Source organism: Cheilinus undulatus, linkage group 12 (assembly GCF_018320785.1).
Source record: "Cheilinus undulatus linkage group 12, ASM1832078v1, whole genome shotgun sequence".
Taxonomy (NCBI): domain Eukaryota; kingdom Metazoa; phylum Chordata; class Actinopteri; order Labriformes; family Labridae; genus Cheilinus; species Cheilinus undulatus.
In genome coordinates this window covers 31,865,278-31,886,837 of record NC_054876.1, presented here as the reverse complement: position 1 = coordinate 31,886,837, position 21,560 = coordinate 31,865,278, and the positions used below count along the sequence as shown (strand labels likewise).

Genomic DNA, 21,560 nt, shown 5'->3' with positions numbered 1-21,560 from the left:
GTAGAAATCATTTTAATCTGTTTGTATTATTGCTTGGCTTTGAATCAGTTTTTTTCATTTACTATTTAAACAACAAAACCTAGTTCAATCCATCCTTGTCAAAAGCCAACTGCACATCTTTATCAGAATCATAAGAAGCTGAACCCTTTGCTCTCTAAGGAAAAGCTGCCCTCTAGTGGCAGCTCTGCAGTCCAACAACACAGGCAGAGGTTATTTCAAAGGCAATTACCAAGCTGTAATTAAGAAGGAAGCAAGGAGAATGATTATAGGCTTTCAACAGAAATTATACCGAATTAAATTAGAAACACTCATTTATTTCACACAATAACAACTAAAACCACACACTGCCTGCTGTGGTGTTAATGCAGGCTAATAACTGGATGTGTGTGGAAGTGTTTTCTGCATCCTACAGGTTCTTTCATGAATTAATGCGTGTGAAAGCGGAGAGGCAGATGTTAATATGCCTGAATCATCGCTTATCTAACTGTTATTGTGTACATACGTTGTTAACAGGGCACAGCATTTATCAACACTGCATCACAATCAGTAATTAAGGCTTACGAGCGTGTGTGTGAGTGTATGAGTGTGTGTTGTGGTCTATTTCATCTTACATAAGTCCACCGAGTCCTCTGGGACAGCCACAGAGAAAAGCGCTGCCTACAGGCTTACAGTCCCCTCCGTTCTGGCATGGGTTTGGCATGCAGGATGTCATTTCAATTTCACAGCGCCCCCCAGTGAAGCCAGCACTGCAACTGCAAGTGAAGCCTGTTGGAGAAAGATTTGAAATTTGTCTCATGAAAAAGTATTTTATCAAAAAACAATATATGCATAATTTGTTGATCCTCCTTTTGTATGTTTCTAGAAACTGCAGCAAAAAATTAAGAATAGGTATCACAAACTTTGAGTTGTAAACAAAAACACTCTGGACTAAGCCAATACTCCTTTTCAGTAACCTTGTAAAGCAGATGGATATGCCCGTTTCCTTATTTTCTACTGGCGAATGTGTGAACAAATCCATCTGGCATGTCAGGTTACCTTTTCAGCAGTTTTTACCAGTAATCCTGACTTTGAAAGTTCTTGTATGATTGGAAGGCTGCTGGCATTCTGACTATCTCTGCCTTATATTTGGGTAATACCTCAAAGTCCTTTCAGCAATTACAGGAAGTTTCATCTTCTACACACTTCTATTGATATCTACAAATGAGAAATTATCTGAACTCAACAGCATATTATAAAAGTGAAATAAAACATACTTTAATTGACAATATTATAAAGAAAGCAGCAACACTTAAAAAGAGAATGATGACTTATATATCATGTCCTACAGTCCAGCACTAACATTTTTGCCCGATTTAGTCTCTTTGACCAAAAAAAAAAAAACCCTCATTTTTTCTCAATTTTCAACACCTAAGATTGATCTTTAGCTAGCCTTAGTCTCATTTTCCTCATGGTGCAGCTAAACATTTTAAGTCTCAGTCGACAAAATTAAAATTAATGAAGAATTTAAATACTAAAAATAAAAACAACTGACAAGTAAGAGCAATTAGAAATTTATAAACATTTAAAATTATACCAAAACTCTGACAGGACATCAGCGCAATGAACAAACAACTAAAGACTCACATGCATCAGTAAACAAGTGGGTCTTTAGCTTTGCTTCAAATACATGGACTGAACACATAAGCCTGATGCCTACAGGTCAACTATTCTACAATGCTGGTGCAGGAATAGAAGAAACCTGCTCGCCAACCATCTTTAACGGACTCAGCCCAGTTCCTTTGGAGCACAGAGCACAAGCAGGTATATCCTCCTGAGACCCGAGCTTCTATTTCACAGCTTATGTCCCCCAACATTTAAATTCCCTTATATTTCCATGAAAATTTAGGAAACTTTAAAAGGGTATGTCCCCTAAAATCTCCAATCGCATTCCTAAAAATATGCAAATTAATTCCTCAAATTCCCCCATAATATAAAATTAAGCTATCACAAATATACAAACATATCCCCCAAAAGTTTGATAATTTCAAAGCCAATTCCCCAATCATTCTAAGTAAATTACTTTCATTTCCTTGGAAATTCCTGAAAATTATTTGAAAGTATGACAGCAGAATGTATTACTATATTGTAGGGAAGCCAAAATGTAATTTTCTCATACATGCAGGGTCTCAGGAGAACATGAGGGTTGACCAAGTCTGACAAGTATGATCAATGGTGTAGTGCAGGGTATGCACAGGTATATGGAGTGCACCCACTTCAATATCCCCTCTCCTAGGACTGCAAAGGTTACAAAAAAATAATCTGATCACACTGGTGCCTTGCTTTACCTTAGCACTGCTGAGAAGTATAGAAGAGTTAACTCAAAATGTGTAATGATGTAGTTGTCTGTGTACCTGTGGTGATTAAAAAACCTGCTCTTCTTTACCTATTGATCAAAAAATTATCCTTATTCCCAAACTAGCAGAGGTTAAGTAATAAAATGTAAATACTAAAGGTCCGTTTTAGGTGAACTAAAACATACAAGGTGGTCTTACATGTTTCTGTTTATGACACTTGATAAGTTATCATTTGCCAGATGGACCATTTAACAAAAGTAGGGGATAAATTGAGAGTATACCCATCTCTCCAGGTTCTACTACACTTCCGAGTACAAAGGTCTGCTCTAACCTGATCAGGAAGCTAATGCAGAGAGAGGCCAGCACCAGAGTTATGTGCTCATATTTACTTGCTCTGGCCAGAGCCCAGGCTGCTGCATTCTAAATCTGCAGACTTTAAAAACTCCTCTGTGGCAAACCTGCCAGAGAGACAGTACAATAATCCAAACAAAATGAAACAAAAGCATGAATAAGGGCCTCAGGGTTCTTAAAAAACAGGATTGGTCTAATAATGGCAGTATTTCTGAAGTGAAAAAGGCTACTCTAGTCACCTTTATATGAAAGACAAACTACAGGGTCTGACCAAGACTCTTTACTTTGTCTCTGCAGTAAAGAACAGTTATGGCCACTCTTGAATGCATAAGTAAAAATGATTTAAAAATGATGCTCAAGCTTTAAAAACTGAGTAATGTGGTTCATGCATCAGCAGTTGTTGTTGCCATTTATTTAGACAACGGGATGACTAACAGCCACACACATTCACACAGTCATCCAAACAGACCTCCAGAGGGCACACTGCTGCAGATGGCTCCGTTGAGGCACGGCTGACTGACACATGGATCTGGATAAAGCACGCAGCCTAGCTTGACCTCGTTCAGCCCAGCTATCTCAGCATATCGGCTCCTCTTATTCTGAAGTGGCAGCTCGTTGCCGTTCAGCATCAGCGAGCCCAGGCAGCCCTGGAAGCCGTCCTGGGCTCTTGGCTGGCCCCTTGCTCCGCGGTCCCCAAGCGTCGGCCCTCCCTGGTTCCGCCCTGGCCCTGGGCTCGGCTTCTCGATTTGCCCACTGAGTGGCCTCACTTGGGCGCCAAAGAAGAAGGATGAATCAGGAGCCAGAGGCCAAAGTCTTACAGGGGCTCTAGCTGCTCGGCGGCGCTCCACATAGCTGTCATCGAGTGACAGGAGGGTGTAGTTCCTAGTCAGCTCCAAGGCAACAGCATGCCAGCGACCATCATTTATTGGTCTGCCAGAGATACCCATAATGCCAAGGGTGTTGTCACAGTCCAGCTGGAACCAGAGTCGTCCACTTTCAATCTGTGGATGGGAAAGAAAGGCATTTTTAAAAATAAACAAATCAAAAAGAACACACTTACACGAACAGATTATGCATTAAACAACAATGTACTAAAGTGAAATGACAATGTCTCTACCTTGAGCATGGTACAGGGGTTAACACGAGTGAACATGATGACTCCTCTTCTCTGAAGTGTTCTGATCCTCAGGCCAAGCCTCATCTCTCCGCTCTGACCACTCTCTGTCACTCTATACTTTATGTAACTGTTCCCAGAGAAACTAAGAGAAGTCTGGCCTAAACAGTCATGAAACAAAGAGATAGTTCAGAGTTAAAATTAAAGCAGAATATGCTGAACAGCTAACATTAGCTAATCTTGCAGCATGGTGATCAACACTGTTGTTCAACTCAGATGCAAGGAAGTGTTCAAAACTTTAACACAAAAAGGGATCATATTATACCTGCACACTCGTCTAGTTTCTCCGTCCTACACTGGCAGACAGATGGCGCTGTTGGACCAGAACGGACACACTGCATGTCTGCTGGACAGGACTGACCCTCACAGGGCTCCACAGGAGTGGGGCATGTCCCCCCTGTGTGTAAAGGGGCACGCATAGATTAATACAGAATAATTTAACTGAAATGTTTTCTATTTAATAGGAACTATGCAGTTTAACACAGCTTCATTACAGAGCACAAAGCTGATGTGCTGCAAAGAGAGTTTATAGCTTATTTCCAACTCTTGTCTCTAGTTAGGTCTCCAACTTTAATTAACATGTACAACATTCTGCAACATGAAACAGCACAGTGCTTTAGAACATACAGATTCCATAAATACATGACTGTAATATAAACAGTACAACCAGAGCAATTACAAAGTTTAAAAACACAGCAGCTCTGGTTCACTTTCAGCCAGCACTTGACCTTTGATGTGAAAGATTTTGGATCTGTGATTAATTCTATTACAGCTGGTAATGGATTGCTGATTTTACAGCCTTTAACGGAGAAAGCTTGCTGTCCAAATGTTGATCTGCACTTTTTGTATTTTGCAATTTCCATTTGCCACTCTGCTACTGTCCTGTCTTACAATTGATTTGGACAAAGTGTCAAGCATTTTATGCTTTTATTCATAGCGGAGGACAGTGGACAGAATCGGAAACAGGGATGAGAGAGCTGGGGAGAGACACGCGGGACAGTTCCACAGGCCGAATTCAAACCCGGGCCAACTGCATACATGGGGCGCACCGTAAACCATTAGGCCACCTTTGCTCCAACAGATACATTTATAATCTAATTTGAGGAAAAAAATCACAGACGGTAGAGCCCATGCCGTCACATAATATGAGATATCAGAGTGCATAAACACATTGGCGACCTGAGTGAGTACATGAGCTTTTAAAAAACAAGACTTATGCAGTGATCCAATTTAATTAAACAAACATTTTTTAGTGTCTTTCTCTTTCAATATACTCCCCCTCTGCTGCATTCAGGTCTTCCACTGATCAAAGCAATGCAATTGGTCTTCTTCAGACAGTTGTCTCAAAACCTCTGCTATTCTTTCCTTAACTTCTGACACAGACTCAAAATGTGTTCCCTTGAGCTCAGATTTCATCTCAGTAAAAAGTCACACAGTGTTAGATCAGGTGAATAGAGAAGGTGATCAAACACTGTGATTTGTTTTTGGGTTAGAAACTGCTTTACTGACAGCACAGTGTGAGCTGGTGTGTTGTCTAGATGAAGACTGAAACCATTTTTCCATTTTTTCTTTAGACTTCTTCTCACAGTTGTTCCATAATCTGTTTGTAATAGTGTTGACTCACCATTGAACCTTCTGGAACCCACTCCTCTAAAATGATACCCTTAATGTTAAAGAAAACAATCAACATGGCCTTGAATTTGGACTTGCTTTGTTGTGCTTTTTTAATCCAGTGGTGTTTTCCAATGCATTGACTGCCATTTTGTCTCAGGATCATTTTGGAAGATCTAGGTTTCATCGCATGTAATCACTGGTAAAAAAAAATTGTTTTCTTCAATTTGTTCCAAAATGATTTCACAAATATGCTTGTATTTTTCCTTTTGATCAGAAGTCAGAAGTTTTCGGACAACTTTGGCACACACTTAGGTCATGTTCAAATTTTCATGCAAGTTTGCCGATCTGCCTCTTTATCAATGGAGACCATTTCGGCTATAATTGTTATATTGAGTCGATGATCATTTTGAGTGATTTGTTCAATTTTGTAAATGTTTTCAGAAGTTTTTGATGTGTATGAATGCCTAGAACATCCACTCGGCCTTCACAAAATCTTTTGTGCCATTCAAACACGTGCATGTGATGTGCAATGTTCCCTGTACACCTCAGTTAATGTACAAAAAGATTCAGCTGCTGTTTGGTTCTATTTGCTCAACTTTTAAGCTAATGATTATCTGACACTTTTGCAAAAACGTGTGCACTTCAATCAAAATCACTTATTTGAAACTTACAGCAGTTGTGCCTGAAAACCCAACCTTTAAATATAACACTCAGTGTGACTGTGAAACATTTGGTTTTATCCTCATAAGTGCTTTCTCATTATTTAAAAGCCATTCCTCGTATAATGCCTAATCAGTTCAAAACAATTCAGGTTGTTCTGTACTGTTTTAGTAATTTCCTCAAATGTTTATAGAGCAAACTGAATGCCAGTAAAATAAGCTTCCTTAGCAGGAAAATACTTGACTCATGTCTCGTTTCCAGCTGTCTGCATCTTTGTTTGATATGTCAGTACTTTCTAGTGACCTGAACGTAGATTACATGTGTCATTCAATCAATTTTTTAATATGTAAGCATGATTGTGTGAGTGCTCACCAGGGCAGGTGCAGGTCTCTATCCGGCTGAACCTTGGTGTCACCATGCTGACCCTCTCTGTGCTGTAGGTGACACTTGAGCCTCTCTCCATCACCAGCGTCTGTTCACACACCTTCTCCCCACAATCCAGTTGCCCAGTGCAAATATTGCTCACCACCACCGCTCCAGCTAAGACGCCTCTAATCTGACCCCGATCCCCGGCTTCCTCCAGCTTTGTAGACAGCTCTTTCCTGGTGTAGAACCCACCCATGCGTCTGCTCCCTGAAGTCTCCGGCCTCTCCATGGCCAGCAGCAAGTCCACACCTGATGCCTCTGCCGCCGGCTGCACACTGAGTATGTGGAGGGGATCCTGTTGTCCTGGCGACCATTTCCAGCCAGCTAGCCCCCGTAACAAGAGTTTGATTTGGTTGAGGTAGCGCCCCAACAGGTCCTCTGGGGACAGGGAGCTGAAGCGTAAGTTCAGAACGCTACGCAGCAGCACATCTGTCACCTGTTCCACCTGGACTGAGACATCAGCTATCACAGCAAAGCGTCCGTCACTCACAGTGGCGTTCATCTGGTACCTGAAGAGGACAGGGGAAAGTATTAAAACCACTTTTCTGACTTTGTATGTGTGCCAGAGAGGGTGTTTGCATGCTTTAGTGTGTACCTGCCAGGTTCCAGGCCTGGTAGAGCGACGATGCTGCCGTCCTGTCTGTTTATCTTAAACATGCTCTTAGGCTGAGGCTTCTGGGTAAACGACAGCACGTCATTTGGGTCACGGTCGGTTGCATAAATCCGACCAATTGGGCCACCAGGGAAGGTATCTGTTACCATGACAATAAAGATTTCCAAAGGGGAGACAACAGGCTTATACTGACTGTTACCAATGACCCTCAGAAATATCCAGGAAGAGGAGGTCAAGCGAGGTTTTCCAGAGTCACTTGCCTAAAATTAAAAAAAAAGAAGTTATAGGAAGATAGAAGTATTAAAGTATAGCTGTTACAGGAAAGATGAATAAAGATTATTTCATAGAGATGTTTAAAAGAAAGTGACAGAATAAGATTGTGTTTACATCAGGGTGAAACATTATATTTATGCCTGATCATCACTGTTTAGTCTTAAATTTTCTGTGTATGCAGTCATATGACAAACAGGTTGAAAAAGTACAAAACTATCTTACTTAAGTTCAAGTACATTTACTTTGGTTGAAATTGACTAAAGTAAGTTCTAAGTAGCTCCTGAGGAGTTATACGGTAAAATCAGTCTTCCCTTACTGGCAAGGATAGAAAGAGAACAGATCTCCAACCAGGTTACTCAGGTAAAGTCTCACCTCTATAATACAGTCAAACACACAGCAAACTGACAGTATTGATTAAACTCGTGAACAGTTACATTTAAAGTCCCTGTAAAGTGATTAAAAAATTTGGTATTTTAGGTTTCTTGTATGACAGGCCACTGTGTTATGAACCACCAGGCCAAGTTTCAGTCATGAAAAACATTTTTTAGTTTATAAAAGTGAGCTTCAGAATAAAGAAATATGGCGCAGTCAAATCTGCTCTAGGATGGTGTGGGCCCTACCCACTCATGAAAAACTCAAACCTCTCAAAAAAAAAAAAAAAAAAAAAAAAAGCTTCTGACTTGAGCAGAAAAGAGGTGAACAACTCCCTAATGGTCCAAATTGAAAAAATCAGTCACACGTACAGTGCTTAACAAATGTATTAGACCACCACCCAAAGTAAAGTTTATGCCACAGCTGCCCCAAAGCATTGGTAATTACCAAAATCGTTTTTTTTATGTTTCTGCAATGGTTAATACACCAATATGTAGAAGCTCTTTAAGCTCTTTCAAATTTACTGATTTACAAAAAACTGAAAGAATAGTAAAGCACATTATTATTTCTTGATTAATATTTCAAATTATGGTTATTTACTTGCATTCCTGTACAGAAAAATGAGTTTTAGTGCTTGAATGTTATGCTTGATTCATTTCTGACTTCTCAGAGAAGCGCAGTGAGTGAAATTTGGGTATAAAAAGGTGAATTCAGTTTGAAATTCCTCATCCCTGTTCGAAATGGTAAAACCTGGAGAGCTCACTGAAAATGAAAGAGTCCGCATTAAAGCATTTCATGATGCTGGATAGTCTCTGAGATAAATATGACAGGTGGTCTAATAAATTTGTTAAGCACTGTAGACCTCAGTGTTTTCACATGTTTACAGCAACCTTACAGCAACCTTATTAGTGTGTTAAGATGCAACGTTTGGATTTCACTTTACAGGGACTTTAAAACTTTAAGTGTTTATATTGGTCTACACTACATAAAGTTAAACTACACTTATACATTTTATTTTTTTACAAGATGACAGAGCTGCAGTAACTCTTGAAAATCAGACAATGAGTCAACATCATAGGAGGGCAATTCATACTGATGAAGAATATGCACTATGCGTCATATAGGAACACCAAAAGTCACAGGCAGGAGTGCTAACTCGAAGAATCCTGGCAGATATAACTGAACTACAGGCCACATCAATACTAAAGTAAACACACATAAAACAATTCCCCCAGATTTGAAATCACAGTGGGAGGAGCTAAGATCAATTGATGCTACAGAGTTGAACTAACACTATTGGATCAACACTGTCAAGTAACTCCAACATTAAAGACGACTTCACTCAGAATGGAGTTAAATTTACACTTTGTGAGCTCAAATCAACTCTGAAATGGTTATCCATGAGATATCAACACTCCAGCTTTGCAGTGATGTGGACTAATTCTCTTGTTTTGTGCTACTGTGTATTCAAATGAGGTGGAAAAGTTTGAGAGTATTGTACTCAAGTAAAAGTACAGCTACTCTGGTTAAACGTTACTAAAGTAGATGAAGGAGGAAGAAGGAGATGCAACTAAGAACAGAAGAGTCATTTAGATGACAGAGCAGAGTTACATGACCAGCTGTGTTGGAAGAATGGAGTTCACAATTTTGTCTGCCGCTCACAGTGCTTTACCCATGCTCATGAATCCAAGACAGTCTCCAGAACTAGACAAAAAGAATAGGGCGTCCTACACATTAACCCCGCTGTTTTCAAAAAGCCTCTGAATGCAAAAGCAGAGGGTCAACAGCATTATTAGAGTTCATATATTTCTAAAGCTATGTACTTATATGCAGTAGTAGAGGACCACAGCTTTGAAAGTGTCCAAACCTATTAACAATGTCTGGGCATTAGATGTTTGAACATTTATCGCATGCCAAACTTATTAAAAAGTTCCCGTCCTGTGCACACATAAGCCAGTCCATTATTGCAGTGCATAAGCAGAGATTGAGCTCGAGGTGTCCACTGCACTAAACACAGATGGATGACCTCCAGTGCCACTTGAAGCTATCTCACGGTACACAGCACATTTCATCAACTTAAAGTGATTATATGCACCTTTAAGAGGTGCTAAATAATCACCTGTACTCAACAGTTACTCATAAATAAGGTATATTGCTCCTCAAAGCACACATTTCATCATGCTTTATACATTGCATTCAGAAAGTATTCAGACCCCATTCACTTCTTAAATCTTGTTATGTTGCTGCCTGACACTACAGTAAAAAACCTTTTATTCTCATTATTCTACTCCCAGTAGCCCATAAAGACAAAGTGAAAACTGAATTTTAGAAGTTTTACATTGTATTCCTCTTATATTTTTAAACAACCAGATGCTATTTATGTCTGCAATACATTTAATTTTTCACAAATTCGTTGTGTTTTACTTTCTTTATGTTTAATGCACCAAAGGACACCATATGAAACAAACTAAATCACACTACTTTAATTCAAGATAAATGATAAAAACCTAGAAAATGCATTGGGCTATGTAGTCGATAAAACATAGCCTAGTTTGAATTCAAGTTTTATCTTTTGTTGGAGTATACAGTCTTCTAACATTTGTTAGTGTTGCACCAGTTGAAACAGCAACAATGTAGGCCTAAGTTATAACTTAAAGGTCACATATTATGCAAAATACACTCTTTCATGCTTTTTTAGCAAAAATATGTGCCCCTGGTCTGTCTACAATCCCCCTAAAAACAGCATTTAGCCAAAGTTATTTTCAGCCGTTGGTTTGTTCAGAGACAATCCAGCATTGTAACAAATACTCCATAAAAAAAGGCTTTTCACTTATTTGACAAATGAATTGAAAATGTCACATCTGCAACAATATTTTGATTAGTTTGGATGTTGTGCTCTACAAGTTAAGATAAACCTTACATCTTCCTGGTGCAACTAAACAATGATACAATTTAACAAGTTTTAACCTGGGATTTAGAGTGGACTTAACACCATAACTTAAGACAAAACTTACACATAACTGGTGCAACAGGCTACAAGACTTTGTTGCTTTTTACTTGTACCAAACTTTTTTCTAACCCCAAAACTGAGGTATGTACAGTGATGTCTTGTATGGTTAAACCCTAGTTTAACCATATTGATGATATAGAGCAATAAAAAGAGGCACCACTAAAAGCTTCTCCATTAGTGAAATCTTTGTAGGTATAGGGCCACAGACTAATTCTAGTCCCTAGTACCCTGATGTAGCGGCTAACAGTAACAAATGAGCAGCTACTTATGCTGATTGTGTAAAACTATCCTAACACCCAACTTTTCTTGAATAAACAGAGTTTAAATAAACCTGGATTTCAAGTGTGAACTCTCTGGGGGAATCGGGGCCAAATGCACGGTTGGACTTCAGAGTTCCAGTCTGATCCAGGGAGAAGAAATTCCCCTCATTTCCTGATACAATACGAAACTCAAAGGGTGGGCCGTTTCTAGGCGAGTCTTTGTCGCTGACAGACAGCTTCAGCAGGGTGACGTCAGCTGCTTGGTTTAGCTGGGAGAAAGGAGAGAGAGGACTTGAAGTGATGGAAGCACAAAAATCTGCAAACAGAAGCTTGAATGCACAGTTACCTGGATGATGGCTGTGGAGTTAGGAGGAGTGAAGACTGGGGGGCTGTCGTTAACATCAGAGATGTCAATGTTTAGGGTGACAGTGGAGGACATGGCAGGAGAGCCACTGTCAAATGCCTGCACTGAAAGAGAGTACCTGGATACCTGCATGTAGCATAGGGACAAAGTGCCATATCATCTGTATTTATTAGGCAATACAGCAAGCACTGTAATGTTTGCATATTATGAGACTTCATTGGGTGTTGACCTTGAGCACAGAGGGTATTTTCTGTCTAGGCTGTGCTCATGAACCAGAAAATTACTATTGATTGTGTATGAGATATTTTACTTTAAGATGCATCCTTACTAGTTCTCTGTCGAGACGCTTATTGACTTTGAGCACCCCTGTTACAGGGTCAATCCAGAAGTGGTTGCTGCGGTCACCCTTCAAAATAGAGTAGGTGATTCGCCCATTCACCTGGCTGTCCAAGTCCTCTGCCAAAACCTTGAAAAAACACGTTCAGATTGAAAGGAAAGTTAATGAAAGAAAAAGAGTATATGCAGATATATTTAACAAGACTGTATGTTACCCTTGTAATGGACTGCCCTACAGCCGCATCCTCGCTGACCAGAACGTTGTAAATGTCCTGATTGAAGGCTGGGGCATTGTCGTTGACATCCATGAGTTCAATGGTAACCATAGTGGCAGTGCTAAGAGGAGGATCCCCATTGTCCCAGGCTTCAACCGTGAGGTAGTAGTCCTTACACACTTCAAAGTCCAAATCATCAGCCACAGTAATAGAACCTAAAGCATGAAAAAGAAAACTATTAGTTTTCTAATGATATAATCAGTTTCTTAAACTAACACAGTAATACAAAGTTTTCTGCTCACCCTGGTTTACGTCTATAGAAAACTTCCCTAACTCGTTGCCAGACCGAAAGCTGTATGTGATGTCAGCATTAGGTCCAATGTCAGCGCTCGTCGCCAACACTCGCAGCACCTCTGTTCCCACAGCTACGTCCTCAGGGACAGTAACGCTGTAATCCCTTCTTTGAAAGACTGGAGCGTTGTCATTCACATCCAGCACCAAAATGGTTAAATCAACCTGGGGGAACACAAGTGTTTGTAAGCAAAATAACCCCATCCATGTGTCCTTTATGCTCCTGGCATGCAAGGTGTGGCTATTAAAAAACTAGACTAATGCTGTAATACAATTCTAATGAACTTTAACATTTTTCAATGTCTTTCTCCTTCAATATACTCCCCCTCTGCACCAACACAGCGCTGCACTCAGGTCTTCCACTGATCAAAGCAGTGCAGTGGGTCTACTTCAGACAGTTGTCTCAGAACAATTGTGGTCTTTCTTTAGACTTTTTCTCGCAGTTTTTTTTAGAACCTGTTTGAAATAGTTGATTCACCATTGACCCTAGAACTATACCCTTACTGTCAAAGAGTTTCCAAATTTGCTTTCCCTTTTGATCAGGGGTCAGAAGTTTTAGGACAACTTTGGAACACACTTTTTCCATGTTTAAAATTCATGAAAAATTTGCTAAACTGTCTCTTCATCAAAAGAGACCATTTCTGCTATCATTCCTATAGTAAGACGACGATCATTTTGAATTATTTGTTTAGTTTGTTAAATATTTTCAGAAAGATGTCACTTTATTGAAACTTACAGTAGTTGTGCATGAATACCCAACCTTTAATAATAAACACTCAGTGTGAGTGTGAACCATGCGGGTTTAGTCTCATTATTTATTAGCCATCCTTGTATGTTGTTTTTAATAACAGGTCTAAAAACTCATTTTTTTTTTACTGCTGCCTTCCCATGAAAATCACTTCTTCTCTTCTTTTACTTATTTCTTTAAAATTAATTTTATTTAGAGCATTTTGAAGTTGATCCAAAAATTTTATTCTAGTTTGCAAGTGGAATAATTATTTTTCTATCATTAATCATATAAATAATTATTCTGATGAGTTATTTTAACAAAGCTCGACAAATGTTATTAATAAATGATATCAACCTTTATTTATTGTTTTGTTAAGATAATGTCTTTTTATGCTCTTAGTGTTATGTTTTTTGACACTGTTAGGCACTTTGAATTGCTGTACACAAGAGTGGTGCTCTAAAAAAAAAGGCGGCCTTGCCTTGCCTGGTCCCTGTGCGTTTCAGCACCATGGACAGCTGCCACAAACAGTAATGCCAGAAAAGATACTTAAGGATTTACTAACAAGAAAGAGGACTGAGGCAAAAATCAATTGAAATCTGTGTCCAAACACGCCCAAGGGAGAAATTCTTGGCTGCTTGATAAATGTAGCACATTTTTGGCATTACCAACCCTTTAAAGGACTGTTTTTGCTCTATGTAGTCTTAAGGAAAACATTTACCTTTCTAGTAATTAAATTTTCCTGGATGAAAGCTTTACACAAAGCTTATTATGAAACTTTGAGGTATAAGAGGCAAACAGTTAACCTTGACACCTTGTCAGGAAACATGTTTGCGTGTGCTCCTTTAAATTTCAAGAACGCTGCATGTTTTAATTTGAAAGAATATTTCAAACAGAAATTACAGACCTATTTTTAACTGACGTTTTAGTTAAAAGTTTACACATTATTTAATTTATTGATTCTCATGCATCTTTTAATGATTCCTAATAATAATTCTACATATTTCTTTCTTTTCCTGTCAATATAAATCAGTTAATGATGTTGTTTGGGCTGCTGGTCTGCAAGACTTCGACATATTTGTCCCACTGGGGCTTTCCTGACATGAACAAAAACAAATGGAGTCACCTTGCAGGCACCCTTGATCATAGATTCACTCACAGCAAGCTGGATGCCATTCATTTTACTGTTACTGACACTTTTACCCAGTGTTTTAATGTTTCTACTTCATATCTTGCCTAAAGGTTTGGAAGTACATTTTTACTACCAGTGTTATGGTATCATAACTGCTGCAACTTGTCTAACTGCTGCAAGTAATAATCTTAACTTTCAGAACCATGGTCAGTGACCTCTAAACATAAACTGAAACTGATAACAGCCCCAAATGGCCACTGCTGGCCTCACTACTGCCTGGGGCTTGTTTCAAGTTTTGCTTATGGTTTGTTCCAGCACACTCAAAAAGACCCCAAGAGAGAAAACTACTGGGTATGAGAGTCAACATTTTCACACTTAGTTATATGTTTTCTCTTTCTCACTGTAACTGTCACCTTCCCCTTCATCCTACACCATCCTCATCACAATTCAATGAAGATTTATCCCGATTAAATCTTCTAGGCTCTTTATCTGATCTGTTCAGTAAACATCATGTTTTTATTCATTGGTTTTCTTATCCAGGGTATGGACATAAATACAGATTACATACCAAGCAATGCTGTGTAAGTGACATATCTGGCATTAATCATATTTAGTATAAACTTTATAAACAGTGTTGTGATTAAGAAAAGCTTAAAATACACACACCATCTTTGATTCGTCTAAAAAATCTTCTAGTCTAATAAATTACTCAGGAAGCCATAATTATATCACTTTAAAGGGGATATACCATGCCTGTTTTCATCTTCTAATACAGTCCCCTGTGCTTTAAATAAACATCTTTTCAACGGTTTGGTTAATAACTAATAATTATTAGTAAATTATTAATAATTTAATAAAGATCAAGCACCACAGAAGGGTATAAACCAGCCCTAAACAACCTTTCTTAAAGAAGGACCACAAGCTAAGGACTGGGTTGGCTTATTTCAATTTTGTGGGTTGCTTGATACTCCGAACACCTGAATCTATGCGCAAATATACTCAAAAGTGTTTTTTTCATGATATGTCTCCTTTAAATTAAAGTGTGGAAACAATTACTAGAACAAACCAACCAACCTGTGAGGACAGCGCTCCCCTTTGGCCAGCTTGGTCCATTGCCTTAACACGGACACGATAAGAGTCTTGAATCTCTCTGTCCAAAGATTTCTCCAGAATAACCATCCCAGTCACTGGATCGATGGAGAAAAATCCACCGACTGAATCCATAATAGAATAGACAACTGTACGGTTCAGACCTGAGAGAACAGAGGATAAAATTAAACAGCGAGACTTTGGCAGAAAACACAAAAAATGTCTATATGTCAGAAAATTCTTCTTTTTCTAAGAGCCTTCATTTTATTACATGATCCTATGATATTCATATATATTTCTCTTAAAAAGGTAAGCTCTCTGAATGCTTTATCAAACGGTAAGTTAAATTTTCATTCAGTGTCTAATGTTGGTGTGAATTTTAGACCAACAACATAAAACAGCATACCTTCATCAGGGTCGCTGGCCTGCAGCCGAGTAAGCAAAGCCTTGGGGGCAGCGTTTTCATACACACTAGCCAGGTAATAAGGCGAGGAGAAAGTGGGTGCATTATCATTCACATCCAACACTTTGAGAGAAATGTCAGAGCGGCAGAACAGCCCTCCTCCATCAGTCGCCTGGGCAATGAGTTTGTAGGTGGGTGTCATTTCTCGGTCCATGGCTGTGGCCGTTCGCAGCTCACCTTGAAACACAAAGTAATAGCAGGATGAATGAATCTGCAGAGAAGACCTTTAGCTTGGGCTGCGTATTTATATTTTGATCGTACAAAACTTTATAGAAAAATAATTGAATGTACCAGTGTTTGCATCCATGTAGAAATCTTCGACCCCAATCCCAAAGAGTGAATATTGGATTTCAGCGCTGGAGCCTGAGTCAGCATCTGTAGCGCCCACTGTCAGGATGCCCTTGTTAATGGGGATGTCCTCAGGGAAAGAGGCACTGTACACCGCCTGGCACACAGACAGAAAGTACAAAGTGAATCCACACTGCTGAAAAAAAGAAATTTGTCCTGCTCACCTAAAAACACAGTGAACTGTTAGGCCTTCATCCATTAGCTCTGCTGATAGTACAAGCACAAAGTATGATGTCCTTTTCTGACCCTGCCCCCACTCCGGCCATTGACCAACAGTAGAAATGGACTTTTCATTGAACACATAGCAGCAAAAAAAATAGTACATAGCTGTACTTTAGTTTCATCTCATAGACATCAAACTTTATTCTTATAGGAGACATATGTAGTAAGCTTAAAGGGTCAAATTATAGAAGTTTCACACTGAAATGACAACATTAAAAAAAAAAAAAACCCTTCCTACTCCTTTGTCATATACATTTTCAGATTTGTACTTATAACCAAAAAATATTCCCAGCAGTTTTCAAAGCCGAATTCTAAATTTTGAAGGTCCTTGTCTTGTCATATCAGCTGCAATGACAGAGAAACTATGACAGACATGACGATCGTTGTCGCAGTTGAAAGTTTGGGTGTTACTTCAAAGACTGCAACAGAAGGAAGCTTGAACTGCTACTAAAAGTTGCTGTATGTCAGCCATGTTTGGTGCTACTTACTTGTGATAGACCAGGATTATTTTCTATCATTGGCTACTCATCCTGTTACTCAAGCACTTCTGGAACCCCAGCCCCTTGACCAGTTATCAGCTGGTGACCCAGGGGCCATATCTGATCCCCCAGAGCTTCCCATCAAGCCCTCAAAAGACTATTAAATTCAGAAAAATGTAGTTTTTTAGGGAATCTGTTGTCTCTATGTCCCTAGAGCGATTTAATCAACTATATATATGATCATTAATGAAAAAGTTGCATCAGGAATGGCTTATTTTTGACCCGTGTTTACAGAAATCCCCGTGTCAGCCATCATTAGTAAATATGAACATGATAACACATACTTTTCATTGAAGTCCTAATTACATCTGCAGTTTTTTTGTGTCAAATTTCTACTTTAGGCTCTTGGAGAGTACAGTTTTCCTCGCATAAGACTGAAAAGAAAATACTTATTTCTTGCTGATATTTCCTACCAATCAGGACACAGTATAGTAGTGTCGAACCCAGTGATGGACGATACAGAAACCCCAGAAATATGGAGCTAAAATATCTCAATAGCTTCCTTGTGGCTGGCTGTAGTATTGGCAGTAGTTTCTGTTTTCATTGTTAATGCATAAAAATTGAAGGAAATGCAAATACTCATAGAATAATATGTTAATTAGAGACCACAGAGATAGAGATATGCTGTTCAGCTCTTCTCCTGCAGACTTAATAATTCAAAACCATGAATCTGTTCAACAAAAAACTGCACTCCATAGGTACCTTTAGTAAACAGTAAACCACTTTTTTTGTTAAATAAATGAATTTCATCTAATACTGGTTTACTGTTTAGTAAAACACCTATGGCGTCACGTTTCTTAGAGAATAGAGTCCTCAACTGAAAATACGAAGCAAGCAATCTAAAAACTCTTTTATTCAGTCCGACTCTTACATAATACTTCATCTATTTGTTTTTATTTATTTTAATAGTGATAATTTATCTACTTACTTTAATAACACTATTGGCACTCAGTTTTACATTTAAATTCATAATTTAATCCTTAACTTATTATTCATAGTATCATTTTTTTTATTTCTTAAGATGACTGTCTGGTCTTTAATCTATTCATTAACACTTAGTGGTTTTAGAATTGTATCATTAATCTTTCTGAAAATATTTGATGATATTTTATTTACTTTTTTCTTTCCAATTCAGAATGATGCCACTGAAAGCGCTACAAGTAGTTTCCTTCTATTGTCCCCAAGTGTCACCAGTATTGTTAGAAAAAGAACTGTACATTATAACTATACACCACTAAAACTAGACTTAAACTACTGCTATACTATGTGAGCTTAAAATTATAATGTAAGTCAGTGATCAGCAACTGGAGGCCTGGGGGCCAGATCAGGCCCCCAATAGCTTCCCATCCGGGCCCCAGAAGATTATTAAATTCAGAAAATGTGAGGAAAATATGTTATGGTATTTACAGTGTCTTTTCATTTTTAAAAGTCCTTAAAGGAACCCCAAAATCGATAAAAAAACATTTTTTTTTTTTTGCATTTCACAAAAATCCACCTGTCAGCCATAATAAGATACATGATAAACACACACTCATCAGTCCATTCTTGGTGAGAACTACCTGTTAGAGTATCAACCTATCAATTTGCCTGCCTGGAAATCAAAGAGAAAATACCTTTTTACTGCACATATTTTTCACCAATCAGAATTACACATATTTGACTCAAATCCAGTAATGCACTGCATTACAGCCCTAGAAATATGTGGCAAAAATATCTCAATCGCCCCCTTGTGGCTGGCTGCAGTATAGGCGACAGGGACTGAATTTACTGCTAATGCCTAAAAAAAGGGTGCCATACAAAGGAGATCAAAACATCTCAATAGATCTTATTTGCTTGATCAACAGTCTGGCCCGCACAATATCTGCCAAGAAAAAAATCTGGCCCTCGTGCAAATGTAGTCGGTGATCCCTGCTGCAAGTACATATCATTTTACTACAGTTACTGCTATTACCCCTTTTAAAAAGGCATCTATACTGCCTGGCCAAAAAAAAAGTTGCCACCTGGATTTAACTAAGCAAATAGGTATGAGCCTCCTATTGGATAATTACTGCATGGGCGATTATCTTTCAGCTGGCAACAAGTTATTTAACCCCAGCTGATGCAATGAGTAACTTCTCATTTCTTAAACAATGGATTTTTTCTTCCCTAATGGCACGGGCATATTCCAAGATGACAATGCCAGGATTCATCAGGCTCAAATTGTGAAAGAGTGGTTCAGGGAGCATGAGACATCATTTTCACACATGGATTGGCCACCACAGAGTCCAGACCTTAACCCCATTAAGAATCTTTGGGATGTGCTGGAGAAGGCTTTGCACAGTGGTCAGACTCTCCCATCAACAATATTAAAATTAATGCAACACTGGATGGAAATAAATCTTGTGACATTGCAGAAGCTTATCGAAACAATGCCACAGCAAATATGTGCTGTAATCAAAGCTAAAGGCGGCCCAACGAAATATATGAGTGAGTGACCTTTTCTTGGTGGCAACCTTTTTTTAGCCAGGCAGTGTATAACTCCCATGTTTAGAGGCTGAAATACTTTAGATTTTCTTGTTACCCCTCAGCTGACAGATGCTACGATCCCTCTGCACTAAAAGTTACTACCAAGTAAAACATGCTGTACTTCTGAATGTTTTCACATTGTTTTTTTTCCAGCATAGGGACCAAGTACAGTATTAAAAATAAATGTTACCATTTGATATATTCTACCAGAGCAAGCCTCAAGCTATATTTTCATCTGCAGTCCTTTGCCTTTTAATCCACTTGAAGCTGCTGCACTACTGTGTGAGAAACAAAGGCTTGGAACAGTCTATGAAGACAAGTATAGGAGGCTAACAGAGAAACTGGAAGAATTGATTTCAAAAGGAATTAGTATGAGTTTGGAAGGAAAGTGAAAGTTTCTCAAGTAATTATCTTAAATCGAAGAACTGCAGAATAGGACTAAATGTAAAGGGATATTCCCGGAAGATTGCACAGCCCATTTGTCTTAGCTTTTTGCAGTGATTTCCTGTCATTTATCAGCCTTTGCTCCATTATATATACTTATGTTGGGGAGATTCTGGAGGGGCATGAGCACTCTGAGCTAAAGCTGATTGGTTTAATCACTGATTCTGCTCTGTTGTTTGGATAAATGCTGTCTTGAGTAATTCAGTGAACAATTAAAAAGATGCTACAGCAAAAATTATTATTTTAAATTATACAAGAAATCAGTCAGTTTTGTTTGCAGATTATGTTTAATTCCCCGAAAAATAGAACAAGTCAATTTTTTATGCTATTTCCAATTAGATTACTTTATTGTTCAACAGAGAATTAATATTTGAACAGAACAAATCCTGCTAAACCAGCCTTTATTTACTCAGGAGGAGGTTTTAGGTGTTTTGAAGTAATTGGACTTTGTATGGCAGTGTGTGTGGTCATGACCTATTGTGTGATTGGATGATAAAAGTACAGCATGATAATGGTTTATTAAATAGGTCACAACGAATCAATAAATAGTTCAACCATTCAATTTTCAGTTATTATTAATTCAATTTTATTTGCCTTTAAGACCTGTCCAGCAATAAAGGTAAACTTAGTTTGAACCCGCGTCTGAACTACGACTAAGGACTTATATATTCAAATCTGTTGGTCAGATTATGCCTTTTCTTTCCTTTCCTTTATTAGGATCCCATTAGCACTAGCAAATACCTTGGCTGGGGTCTAACACATAAGGTCATATACATCAACACACAATACAACATCAACCAACAAACAAACACGGTCAAAACAAAACAAAACAAAAAAAATCTGTGGTGGTAGTTCTATAACAGAGCTCCCACTTTTACAATTAAGTAGGTGCACTCTCAGCCTCTGGTGATTGTTTTGAAATAGACTCATATCTGATGACTCACTCTGCCCTTCTCCACCTGTCATTTGTTGTCCTTATGAGTAGTGTTGTCATTCAAAACAGTGCTCAACAGTTTAACTTAACAGTATACTCCCTGTTTTCTTAAAATGTACAGTTACGTATAACCTTGCGAGGGGGAAAAGCAGTTAAAAAGTGGCACCAACCCCAACTGGTGTGGTTTGTGTTTTAATGTAGACCTATTTAAGAATGTTCTGAGTAGTGAAGGCTTGCAGTACACAATGAAAGGGGATACATTTTCAATTGTCTGGTACATACTGGTACAAAAGTTGCCCCGGTATATAGGCCGCAGCCCATTTTTAGATGTCAAAATGTATATACGTTTACTGACTATTTTATTTAAAGAATTCCTATTAGTGACATATCAGTGATTTTAGATTGGAGAGAAACAGAATGAAGTCTCTGTAAAATGTCAGAGGTCCATAACCCTGTTTCCCAGTCCCCACTGTTAGTTTGCTTTGTATGTTTTTCTTTCACCTACTTCCATTCATCCATATCCCTGACCTGGTTGCAGATGGGGCTGTTGTCATTGGCATCCATGACGGTAACCTCCACTGCCGTACGGGCGACATACAGGCCATCGCTTGCTGTGATGTTAAGCAAATACCAGTCCTGCTGCTCACGATCCAGGAGTCCGCTCACATAAACCTTCCACTCTCCCTGAACGAGGGCCAGGCCGAACACGCCCCGCGGGTTTCCCCCTGCAAATTACATGGCAGAGGATTAAAACCCTGACACTGCAGCAGAGAGCGAGGTGAAGATGGATTACAACAGACATGTG

General features: G+C 38.8%; 1 protein-coding gene across 1 annotated transcript in view; it reads right to left on the bottom strand.

Annotated features, from left to right (window-relative positions):
• LOC121518519 (protocadherin Fat 3) overlaps positions 1–21,560 on the bottom strand; it is a 119,555-nt gene that overhangs the window by 27,430 nt on the left and 70,565 nt on the right. The window contains exons 32-47 of the mRNA XM_041800868.1: positions 21,284–21,480; positions 16,055–16,208; positions 15,707–15,940; positions 15,286–15,464; positions 12,304–12,517; positions 12,002–12,216; positions 11,779–11,916; positions 11,433–11,576; positions 11,158–11,355; positions 7,154–7,431; positions 6,505–7,067; positions 4,124–4,255; positions 3,802–3,959; positions 3,439–3,685; positions 3,154–3,390; positions 612–765 (exon numbers count right to left, since the gene is read on the bottom strand). Of these exons, the coding sequence (XP_041656802.1) occupies positions 612–765; positions 3,154–3,390; positions 3,439–3,685; positions 3,802–3,959; positions 4,124–4,255; positions 6,505–7,067; positions 7,154–7,431; positions 11,158–11,355; positions 11,433–11,576; positions 11,779–11,916; positions 12,002–12,216; positions 12,304–12,517; positions 15,286–15,464; positions 15,707–15,940; positions 16,055–16,208; positions 21,284–21,480 (3,442 nt within the window). The remainder of the gene's footprint in view (positions 1–611; positions 766–3,153; positions 3,391–3,438; positions 3,686–3,801; positions 3,960–4,123; positions 4,256–6,504; positions 7,068–7,153; positions 7,432–11,157; positions 11,356–11,432; positions 11,577–11,778; positions 11,917–12,001; positions 12,217–12,303; positions 12,518–15,285; positions 15,465–15,706; positions 15,941–16,054; positions 16,209–21,283; positions 21,481–21,560) is intronic.